The sequence below is a fragment of the Haematobia irritans genome, chromosome 5 (genome assembly GCF_050003625.1).
Source record: "Haematobia irritans isolate KBUSLIRL chromosome 5, ASM5000362v1, whole genome shotgun sequence".
Lineage (NCBI taxonomy): Eukaryota > Metazoa > Arthropoda > Insecta > Diptera > Muscidae > Haematobia > Haematobia irritans.
This window is the reverse complement of record NC_134401.1, coordinates 1,411,438-1,424,230: the sequence shown is the minus strand read 5'-3', so window position 1 is coordinate 1,424,230 and position 12,793 is coordinate 1,411,438. Positions and strand designations below refer to the sequence as shown.

Sequence of the window (12,793 nt, the reverse complement as noted above, 5' to 3'; positions counted from 1 at the left end):
GACTGGTGATCGAGTGAGGCACTGTTCATGTAACATTCGCCGCCTTATCGCTGTTGCACATACACAACCATTACCACCTACCTCATTTAAGATGTGGTGAAAGCTGAACTCATAAGCTTGGCTTAAGCTTTTTTATACAAGAAATTCACACTTGTGAGCTAAAGTGTGAGGGTATGAGTGAGAGTGTTCCCAGAGAAAGAAAAGAGAAAATCAGGCTTAGCACGTGCTCAAGACTCTCTTAAGTACAAATACATTGTAAGCACGTGTATGTGAACAATAAATTGAATTATATTTCAATAAGCGTTTAATCTTCATTCGTATTAAGAGGCTAAACTTGATACATTAAAGTTCTTATAAAATTAGGTAATACTCGTATAACCTATTACACTGAAAAAAAGCATACTCGGTTCCAAAGATTTTGTCTTTACTTTAAAAAATTTGGTATTGATTCCGAGCCAAAGAAGCGGAGAATACAAGTAAGGAAACTTTTAATTTTTAATTTTTTAATTTTTCGCTTTCTCAGCTTTTTTTCTTCATATGCTATCAAAGTCCTTTAAAAGCGAGTTAACCGCAACTTTATTTTCCAAATTAGGACTCCACTTCCAGTAGAAATTATGCTATGTTTGAAGTAAAAAACTTCTTTAAAATAAAGTTTTGAAAAACATGTCCTATATTTGAACGATATTTTGCTTTGTAGTCAAGATGCAAAAAGACAACAAATTTAAAGACAATTTCATTAAATTTAAAGAATTTTTCTGAATTATTAAAGTCAAGTTGACCTTAGCCTATAAATTTTTTCTTTCATGTTACGATACCCATTTTTAAATCACTTAATTATAAGGACAATACGACTTCATTGAAAAGTTTATCGACTTTTGGACAAGGAAAATAACTTTATTTTAGAAAAATGCGTCTTCTATGCTAAGCAAAATTCGCATTCGTATTTTAAAGACATAAAATCTTTGACCTCACGACAATATTTTTTTCAGTGTATCAGTAGACCTACATTTAAAATCTTAATTGCTTTCGGCAATATCTTGAGTCCAATTGGAAAAATATCGTTTGAGAAGTGAGGATAAAATTGTAATATTTGTATACACTGAAAAATATATTGACCTAATATGAACATTTTATAACCTATACTTTACGATACGTAAATTTCTTTAAATTAAAGAAATTTTTAATAAAAGAAAGTTCAAAGTCTCTGCTTTACAAGGTTTTTAATTAAATTTGTTGTTTTGATCTCAGCTTAAAACCGTTGCGTTGACTAAACTATAGGAGTAACTTAACCAACAGAGCAAAAGTATATTTGTTAAATTTATTTGGGCAAAGCCCTACGACTGCAAGATGGTTGGACGGACAGCCGTTTCGGAATTACCACATTCCTCATCAGCATCCTCTACTTGCAGCAAAACTATTTAATTAAACTTAGAACACGAATCTTTGATATTTGGGTCCCTGCGTTAAAGTTTCCGTTAACGAAAATGTTCCTTAAATTATAGCAAAAACAAGTCGGTATGTGAACCTATAGTTTGTTTCTACTTGTGGCGATACCATATTTAATGAAGATCAGAGAGGATTTGCTACATGGTAACCCTAAGAACTAAATTAAATTTTTTTTTGTAACAAGTTTGAAATAAATTCCTCTCCGTGTTCTACTCTTTGCAAACATGTTCTAAAACAAGCAATAATAAAATTGTCACTCCTTCATATTTGCTCTAATATCAGCATCTTCAAGTCAACATGCGTTTGTTCTTCTTGTTGCTCTATGGTCATATTTGTGTGTGCCTGTATCTACTGCCCCCCCCCGAAGATATATCATCTACGAATAAACATTTGACATGTGTACAGTACAAATAACAGGATTTACGTATAACATACATACACGCACATACGCAGAGATGGTAGAATAGTATTAGATAAGAGGGAGAAAACAAGAAGTGAATGCATAAATGCATGAATAAACGAATCAATTTTTTGTTCCTTAACTTTACCAACGCTGAAATGTCTGCTGCCCAAAAGTATGCTCTAAATTTTATATGTTTCGATGCAAGAGACATGAGATAATAAAATATGAATTTACACAAAAAAAATATGAAAAATATATATGTGTGTGTGTGTTTGCAAAGGAGTAGCATTGGTTTGTTTGGAGGGTAAAGGACGAAAATCTGAAATGTCACCAAGAAAAGCATGCACAAATGTTTTATAAATACAGTGCCACAAGTGTCAAATGGGGGGAGAATTTCTAAAATAAAAACAGCATGAAAACTGCAACTAAAGCAGTTTTGATGTTTGCACAGTTAGAAATTTCTTTTATTGAAAAGGAGAAGTTCAAGTTTTCTACAAAATTGTCTATGCCAGAAAATGTCCCAAATGAATATATGAAACTTTTTGTGAAGGAGTTTATAAGATTCAAATTTCTTTCTAAAAATTGTAACAATTATTTTAGTGTTTTTATTGACGATTAAAAGTTGTTTTTAGAGATGATGGAATATTTTTCAATTTTGTAAACCCGGCCCACAATTTTTTCCAGCTGTGTATAAACATTTATTAAAACTCTTGTTTTTCGAGTACCTGTCGCATCACTGTGACTTGCTTGTATAATTGAGTTGTTACCATTAAATGGCCTTCATAACGAACTTAACCACGTTTATAACAGTATTTTTGCTCCAGTTTAATTTTTTACTCAATTTCAACTTATTTTTATGAGTGTTTTGGGACATGAAAGCCAAGTTGAAAAAAAATCGACTTTATTTGCATGTTTCCAGTTGACAGAAACAAGGGAGATAACAAATAAAACTAGAATGTAACTCACAGCTTCAATTGTTACATCTCCCGATTGCCATAAAATTGTTTATTAAAGTTTTTATCGAGAAATTGCTGCAGTTGTCAGCTTGCTTCGCATATAAAATATAAAGCATACTTTTTAAGTTACCATTGACATTAATAAAATGTGACATACTTTTGGGGGATGCATATGATTTTTATTAAAGATTGAATTGATTTTTTATTTCACTTGGCACAAAAATTGATTAAATTATAAAATGAAATCCTTTGACAGCATTGTCACATATTATGATGAATGTCGTGGAGCCGTTTTTGGTCATAAGCATATTATTCCACCGACAAATATAAAATCAGTTCAATTTGTTTATCAATGTACACCAATAACTACATACCACAATGTGGAGGTGTGTACGTGAGTGATATTTCACTCATACTCACGAAAAGAAAATCTGAACTCACGCACGCACACGAACTCATGTTGATGCACACTCAGTAATTTAGCTTATGAGTGTGATTGACAACAGCGTGAGTATACCCAGAGAAGGACGGAATTCTGATTGATATCGGATTTAAAGTCTATGTTTAGCGAGGAAACAATATTTTTGCGACAAAATTTCCGAGGTTGAAATGCAATATTATGCGCTTCAAACTTGCTTGAGGCGATAATAATTTTTCTCTGCGTGTATTTTCGCGAGATTGGTATCTCCGAAAACTTTATTCAAGCACACTTCATGTGAATCACCGTCACGCACACTAACGCTGCTGTCTTCAACGAGACTCACGACTAACAAATTTGTGAGCGTCGTGAAAATTTTTTACCATATTACAGTGAAACCTCTCAGAAGTGTACATCAATAGTCGCATACATTTTGTCCACATTCAGGAGGTGTACACTTTTCACAGTGTCCAACTTTGAGAGGTTTCACTATATATAGTATCAAGTAAATTAAATAAAATATGCCCATCTCTGGTTATGAAGGTTCGCGTCGTAGCTAAGTAATTTTTTTGTTATTCTCCTTTATAGTAAAGCATATATTTAGGAGGGTATTATAGTTAGTGAGAAACGGAACAATTTTTAAGCGAAATTAAACGTTCGATATTTTGCAATATTCCCAAGCGTATGACCGAATTTATATGATAACATATTCCAAACTTGTATTATTTGGTATACAAAAACCAGATAAGTCTGAGACGATTGATCTATGGAAATAGCCTTTATATATACTGATTTCATTGAACAATATCTAATTTTTATCTGAGTTTCTTAAAACCAAAAATCACATACATACTGACCACTAGATATGTACATGATTCATTGGGTAAATAAATTCATTTAATACAACAACTGTTTCAGTGTTTCTGCATGATTCAACTTTTATTCATTTGTTGCATAGTGCTATTTACGTTTATTACCAATGGATGACCATTAACTGGTGAACACATTTCAGATTATCTATTGTGACATTGTCGAGACCAATGACGATGGGTATATTGTGTAAATCCTATCCTCTTCATCATCGTCATTTATATCACTGCAATCGACACCCTCATCCTTCTCATTATTATACACTACTTGATCATTTTGCTTACTATTGCAATCGTTTCGAAGAGTTTGCCTCAGTGATTGTGTCCGCCTTACGGATGCCTTTAGTTGATGACATTGCCAGGTGGCACGAAGGAAACCACTGCAACCACAAAAGTTCTCACAGCAACTTATAACAAAACTGGGTTCATCAATGTTGGACATGGTTGCATCCGAACTAGGGCCAGCTGATTCATTTCCGTTGCCTGAGCAACAGCATAGCAAGGCTTTGACTTTAGCCTTCAAGCGTGAGGCGTATAGTATGGTCTCCGAGAGAAATGTATAGAATAAAGGATTCAATACCGAGCTGGTCAAATTCATGATGCCAAAGACAAAATAAAGAATCCAATCCACTGGCCTGCTGTAGGAGCCATACATGCGCATCAATAGGAAAATCCAGGCTGGAAGGCGTAGGAATACAAAGACCACCATCATCAGTAAAATAATGGTGAACATTCTTAAATGTCTGGCTTCTCTTGTATTGCGCGAGTTACCAGGAATATTTGATGCAGGATTGGTAGGGATTGTCCATGACCTACTGGCTGTTAAACCACTTGGCGTTGTGCTGCTCGAGCACTGCCCCGATGTGCAATTGCAATTTTGACTTGGTGGTAGTTGAGAATTTCCCCCTAAAGTAGATGACATCCTTTCCGCAGTACTTTGCAGTTCCATTGAGGATTGAGAATTTGTTGCAACTTTGATGTTTGATTTTGTTTTTCTACTGACACTCTGCTTTGGTGGTGGTTTTCGGGTTATTGTGGCACTATGTCTCCGCTTCCATAACTTTCGGGCAATAATCGTATTAAACCAAAAGAAAGCTCCTATGCAGGGTATAAAAATGATCACAAAGACAATCACATAATAAAAGGTGACATTTCTCTGAAATGATAAAGCGACATATGTGATTTAATTGGTTTTCAAGGATTTGGTAGATGGTGTACCTCATCGGATACGCACATATTGACCAACTTCTCTGTGCGCAGCAATGTATAGGCAAGGCCATCTTTTCGTGCATCCATATCCCATTGTGTTTTTGTCGCTATTCTATCTGTGGCAGCTGCAGTGGCAATTCCCTTAAATGAAGTTGACGCTGTTTCACCACCTGATGCATCCGTTTCTGGTTGGTCGGTTAAAATGTAAACTGGCATTAGGTGGTAAATCTTGAATACAGGACAAGTGATACCAATGGAGGCCACCCAAATGCAAAGCATGCATATGGAACAGCTAATCACAGTGGGTTTCCAGAAGCTAACCACAGCCTTCATCACAGCGTAATAACGATCCAAAGCAATGCCCACCAGAGTCATGCTACTGGCCAGAATTGCAGCAGTTGTGGCAAATGGAACAAAATTGCACATCAATGGCCCTAAAATCTGCAAAGAGCAAAGTACATGGTAGACAAACCAGCAGCACAATCTTTGTTACTGAACTCACCCAAATCTGAACATATTTGCTCTTGAACTGTGACAAATAGGCTGCACTCAGGAACACTGTATTCATCAAATCACTAAAAGCCAACGATATAAGGCAAGCTCGAAAGAATGGTCTTATCTTACGCCTTACATTCACCGCTAGTGTGCTTACATTTCCTATGATGGATATAATGCAAAGAATGCTGACGGTAGTAATAAAAAAATGCTTTTGTCCATTTGTAAGGGCAGTTAGATCGCTTTCCAATATTCCAGGATATTGAGCTTCGGTATATTCATTGCTATCATCAGTTTGACTGCTGCCACTACTAATGTCATTTTCCGATGAGGAGTTCTTTTGGGCTGAAGTATAATCATCACCACTGAATTTTTCAGATATATTGGTTTTAGAACTATGAAGGACTTTTTCGATTTCAAGAAAAAATATTCCAGCAAATGCCATTAAATTGCTAAATTTTATGTTGATTTTTATTAAAATGAAATTGGGCGAGAGTTAAGTGAAACAGTGTTTCTACACCAAGGATATATGAAAAGCGCGGTTTCAATTTTGTATATATTTTGAGAAAGTTGTATGTCTTGATATATGTTGTTTGAAATAAGTTTTACATATGTTTACAGTTCACTGAATAGAATTAGTTTGATATCAACCCTGCTTGCTGAATTCCAATGTCTTCAAAAAATTTATGTTTTTGGCCTTATATAATTTGCCATATAGAATGCATTTGGCATTTCCCCTTTTTTGCCTCAAAATATCCTACTTTTAGAATCAATTTTACCGTTATCACTTGCTTCTTTAACTACTGTTTGTTGTAAACTGAATTTTTTCCGGACGACAAATTAATAACAACACATTAATGAGAGTAATATCAATTTCTTTTTTATCTCGTTAACAGTGGCATTTATAGACCCAGTAAAAATCAATGCGCCAAGGGTGGTCTTTATTATCACCGATTAGTTACCTGGTATTCGAGATAAATTGCGTTGGACAGCAGGAGTTTTCAGCAAATTATGAAACAATTAATAATTTTGCAAAACAATAGTGGTGTGGTTATCGAGTACCCTATATCGTTCATTTAAGATGTTTCCAAATTCAGTTTACAAAATATACAATAGTTTTTTTTTAATCCAAGACGTTTTTACACAATATATTGGGGGAATCGATTTTATTGCGGTTCGTTTTTCCATTTTGTGCAATTTGTTGGTTGTTTTTATCCTATTTTTTAAAAGATTAATTTTACAGCCTGCAAAGTACTACAGAAAGAATGCCATCTGCTTTTCTTGTCATATTTTTGTTTCCAATGGAAGTAATGTGTTCGCCTGAAAGTATGCAAAATTGTGACATTTTTCGAGATAGGCAAACAGGTTTACAGCCTATTACAATGACGGCCTTTGATTAATAGAGGGAACGACCTTAATTTGTTACAATCCCTATGATAAGATTACACCAAATAATATACGTTATTGACTAGGCTGAATGACTGGAATGGACTGTATATACATAATTAGAAAGAAGAAAAAGGCAAATTTTCACTTACAGTATACATTAGTTTTTATGAAACGGTATATGACACAGTACAAAAAATGACATGTGTGGAAATAATTTCAAATGGACGGAAAATGGACCAAGAGATGAAGAACAAATGGATAGAAGGACATGACTAGAAACACTTTTATTGTCATTTTGGTCGAAAAACTCAATTACTTTTTTAATTGAGGCAATCATTTATTTATTTTATTATTGTTTACTTATCTATAATTACTTTTCCCTTAGATTAAAAATTTTCTTGTAATTTTACATGAGTTTATAGTTTTTTTATGAATTTTCCGATTATGATTAAGATAATTTTTTTCTATAGATTTGAGTCCGAATAATATTTTCAATTATATATATTGTATCAATTAATTTATTAAGTGATTACATGTTCAAATTCAATCAACTTTTTAATTGGAAACATTTTGGTGATATCTTTTTCTGTGTATATTGATTTCATGGGATCCCAAACCAATATTTGGAGTTACAAAAGGAAGGGCAATGTTAGTATGTCTCTCAACATGAGGTATGGGGAGGTTATACAAATTCTGTAAAATTAAGGATATATGTAAATATAGTGATTTTGCCAGTTGTTCGCACTAGAGGTGTGCGCGTGACACGCGTGAATCACGTGATTCGTGAACAAAATCTGCAGCAACTCTCGTTAATGTGCGTGAATGGGACTAAAACAAATATGTCGTGCGTGAGCGTGCGTGAGAAATAAAATCGGTTCGTGAATGTGCGTCAATAAAATTTCTGCGAAGTCATGCTCACGGCAAAAATCAAGATTTAATTCTTACTCGGATGTTAACTGAACTTAATGTAACTGTCGAACTATATTTTATTTATGATTTGTATACCTTTGCTCATTCCCGGTTGGAAAATGTCGCGAGTTTCGTGAAATTGTCGTGAGTCACGTGAACTGTCGTGAATCGTGCGTGAGCGTGAATCGTACGTGAGCTTGAATCTTTAAAAGTAGTTCTTGCGTGAGTATTGTTTTTCATTTCGTGAATGCGCGTTAGTGTGAGTGGCTACCACACTTTTCGTGCGTGAGCGTGCGTGAATAAATATTTGGCTTCATGAATGTGCGTGAGTGGGATTGAAATTTCACTCACGCACACACCTCTAGTTCGCACTAATCATATCATTTTAATATGAAAGCGTGTGTAATAATCATGTCAGTAATTGAATGTGATCTGGTTAAGAATGATTTATCAGTGCTGCAAATCGGATATGTGTGTTTTCCATCCGATATCTTATCATTCCCCAAGTATTTTGTGTGACGTAGTGTCTAATTAAAATCCCCGAAATGACGACGTGTCGTTGTGAGTGAGAACGTATTAGGAATGTGATTAATAATCACATTTTATCGATTGCGAAATGGTTTTACGATCAAATGTAATTTCAATTAGTGACTGCGTGTTAGAAAACTATTGTTATAATGATAAATGCAGTTACATATTAAGGACTGCTATTAGATAAACAAAGTTAAAAAAAAAACATTTTCTAATTTCAAAGGCTTTGGATTTTAACGAAAATGTTTGAAAATATTAAATGTCCTTTTTAATTCATTGTCTCATTTCGATTTCAACTAACAAAAAACTCCCATTCAAATAAAGTCAGTTGGACTATTACGTCAATTAGTAGAATTCTAAATGCAATATGGTGGCTACAATCTATTATCAAGTTTTTTTCTATCACTAGTTGTCTGTAATCAACAGAAGCAATGGTATACTTTTAGGCAGCAAAACTCGAACAGCGTTTGAACAGACATAATATTTTTATTCCACATCTATCCATTGATGTTGAAAACTAATTTTCTCTAACACGGAATTGTTAATTTAAAATGTTTGATGATGCACAACAAATTATCGCACTGAGTTTCAAAGGTAAAAAAGACCATCATATGTTGAATATATGGCGTCATACATAAGGGTTAGCATAGAGGATGATACGAGGTTAGTTAGAGGTTTTTGGAAACATACGACATTGATAGTATCAATGATAATATCAATCACCATCGTCAATTAAAAAAATAATTTATACTTTTAATTTCTGTGAGAATAATTTTTATTTGCTCTTAAAAGAAATATTTTACATTAAAGGGAATTCCGTTCGAATTTGTTATTATTATTGGTTTCCATTCTAAAACAAGTTTTTTTTTGCCATTTTCTGCTTACTACCATTATTCACCCTTATTCATTTATAAACTTCATGCCGTACAATATTTAGTTCATAGCAAGTATTCCTTCTCTTCGATATAAAATGTACCATACTTTTGTGTGTGCGCCAGAGTTCTGTTAGCTCATTGCAGAGCCTTTGGCTATATTGGCTGATTTTTTGACTGCTGTATTCTAGTGTGGTAATCGCAATTACCATCATTTACGACAACAAGAACAACATCCACTATGATCAGAAACATGGTACTGAATGTGGTCTTTGATAACGTTTCGGCTTTTGAAGCTGCCATTAAAAACAAAGGACATGTTGGTGTATGGCTACAAATTTTTGTTGTGTTAGTATGAACATTAGACTGGGCTTTAATATTAGGAAAATAAAAATAATATCAATCTCATATAAATTCGTGCATTCCATACATTTTAAACCAGTTTCCAGACGTATATCTCCTTTTCCATCGGTTTTGAAGGAAATTTGAAAGTTGATCCTTATTTATACCCATTAAAGGATTTATGAATTCTCCTAATTATACATTTTTAAGCATTTGATCGATATTTAGAGCTTAATATTATTTCAGGTCTATTACACTAGCCAACAGTCGTTTTGTGAATTGGTTCTAGCATAATTTTTCTCATTGATTTTGACCTACTAAACACGAAAATGAGTTTTAAAAAATTTTCTGTCGATTGGTTTTCGAGATACAAATTTTTGAACTTTTTTTAAATTTTTGGAGGTACACTTACAATTTTGAGCATATCTTTCGTCTTCTTTGACCTATTTGATCCTAATCAACGCCCCAAAAAAAAAAAAAATGAGTAGAAACAAAGATATAACTGTACATTTTATGCCATGTGGAAAACAGCGTTGATGCGTTGATTTGGTCTTTTCGGTCTTTTACCAAAAAAATTATAAGTTCGCTATTTTGTTAAGTAAGGGCTTATTTTCTTTGTAAAAATTTCAGCTATACATAAAAAACCAAAATTGCTGTTAGCATCGTGTTTTATATTTTATATGAATTTTTATATGGTTTTTTCTGCCACATTTTTACTAAAAAAACGCAATTTTTTAACCTTTTTAAGCCGCCAACATCTAAACTACTTACCCGATTTGAAAAAGAACAATGAAAGAATGAGTTGTAGACGGCTCAATTTTCTTTAATTTGAGTAGCACTAGGATCAAAGAAGACGAAAGATATGCTCAAAATTGTAAGTGTACCTCCAAAAATTAAAAAAAAATCAAAAATTTGTATCTCGAAAACCAATCGACAGAAAATTTTTTAAATTTGGTCCTTATCGCCTCTTACTTTGTGACACTGGTAGTAAAAAATTTTAATGACATTTTCTTTGGGTGGATATATTTTTATTGCGCCAATTGGTTACTTCCATTATTTTACTTGCAGCATAATCTGCAGGTCTCTCTTTCTAAACACATATATGCTTATAGGCTATTTCCAAATTAATATATGTTTGCATCTAAGCATATTATATTTACAAACACATTGTGTCCCAAACATAATATGTTCTAACATATTACCATATATGTCCCAAACATGTTATGCTTGCTTGTGAACATTATATGCTTGGACTTAAAAATATTATGTTAAAAAATTTGAGTTCCAAACATATAATTTTTACACCCAAACATATGAAACACAGTATTTTTCGTCCGTGTAAGAAAAGTTTTAAAGAATGTAAACTTACTTCAATATAGCTCCTTTATCTACCATCATTCATCATATAACCAAAGAAAAAATACTTTCCTCGGAACGAAATTTTAGACAAACGATATTTCCTTTTGTTATGTTTTTGTGACAAACGTTGCAAGGATTTTATCTAATGATTTGCATTTAGTACTTCAAAAGAAATTTTTTGGCATCAAAAGGAAAGTTCGTTGGCCTCAAAATTTGGTTGCTCAGAAAACAAAACTTTTCTTGAAGTATTGGTTTCCTCTGACTTTGTTTCGTGAGAAGTTTGAAGGCCATATACATATACCTGAAACTTGGAAATAGATATTCTTTTGGGTCTCATCTAAATACAAATCTTGTACACTTACGAACTTGTGTTTCCGAATGGTGGGCCATAGGATATGAGACACCACTGAGAGCAAAACAATACAAAACAGAAATACTCAGAACAGCCTCTACTGCATGAATACCTACTGCTAAATATTTATTTATGTATTTATAATCATACTGAATTATGAAATTAAACAGGAAGTATAGGTGCTAACAACATAGGTTTTCGACCTGTGCTAAATATGATTTGCATTGTTACCCTGCAACCTGCGTGGCACCATAGAAGAAAATGGACAATTTTCATGAAACGTGTGCTATGTGCTCGCGATCCAAGCAAGATGTGGATTTTTCTAGTATAATGGAACATTGCCATACAATCACTTTTTCTTTGGGTAAATGAAGGACCATCCCTATGTATAACATATATTTCTGGGTTTTTGTCGTTTTTTTTTATTTGTACGTTAGATTCCCTTTACCAGAGCCTGTCACACTAGTGTATGTGTGAAAAATGAACATTTGAATTTGTTACAAACCACGGAACAAATTCATTTCTCATTAATCAACAACTTCTTCATGTTCTCCGCCTAATAGGACGTTGGTGACCACACTCTTTGAAATTGAAATATTTTAGAATCGTTTAATTTCACATTAGCCAATAGCAGACAATAGAAATGTAGCAAATGGTTTAAGAGACAAAATGAAATGAATTACCATTAAAATGAATTACAAGTGAATATTTCGTGGGATTTTAAACCATTAGACAATGGGACAATAGCAAACGAAGAGGTTACAGTCCGAAAGTATATTCTATTATGATCTTAACTTACACCCCTTGTTTTAATATTTTTTCTGATTTTCTGGTTTTCATTTCGTATACTTGCCTTTCTATACCACCATAGAATCTGCATTTTTCACTAGCAAAGTGACAAAGATTTTTTGTTTAATTTTACACCGACATATTTTGTTTTTATTTGCAGTAGTATAAATATGGATATACATACATACGTATATATTTGTTTATGCGATTTTATTTATATTTTAATGTTGTTGGTTGTTGTAGAAATATTATTATTATTGTATGTGAGTGTATATAATGAGGGATTTATCATAATTGTCTTTAGCTTATGTAATTTAAATAATTTAATAAATGTTTTTCTTCTTTGTTTTTAATTCAATGGAAAAATTGAAGCTTTAAGTTTTATTGTCATATTATTATTTTCTTTAAATTGTTTTATATGTATATAATGTTGTTTAATATGATCTCTTTAAAT

General features: G+C 33.0%; 1 protein-coding gene across 1 annotated transcript; it reads right to left on the bottom strand.

The window, feature by feature from the left end:
• Positions 1–4,135: 4,135 nt before the first annotated feature.
• Positions 4,136–6,525, bottom strand: LOC142238609 (uncharacterized). Its single transcript, XM_075310302.1, has 3 exons — positions 5,804–6,525; positions 5,311–5,742; positions 4,136–5,248 (listed from the first exon to the last, which is right to left on the bottom strand). Exons 1-3 carry the CDS (start codon positions 6,239–6,241, stop codon positions 4,241–4,243), a joined length of 1,878 nt encoding a protein of 625 aa, XP_075166417.1. The 5' UTR covers positions 6,242–6,525; the 3' UTR covers positions 4,136–4,240.
• Between the last annotated feature and the right edge of the window lie 6,268 nt (positions 6,526–12,793).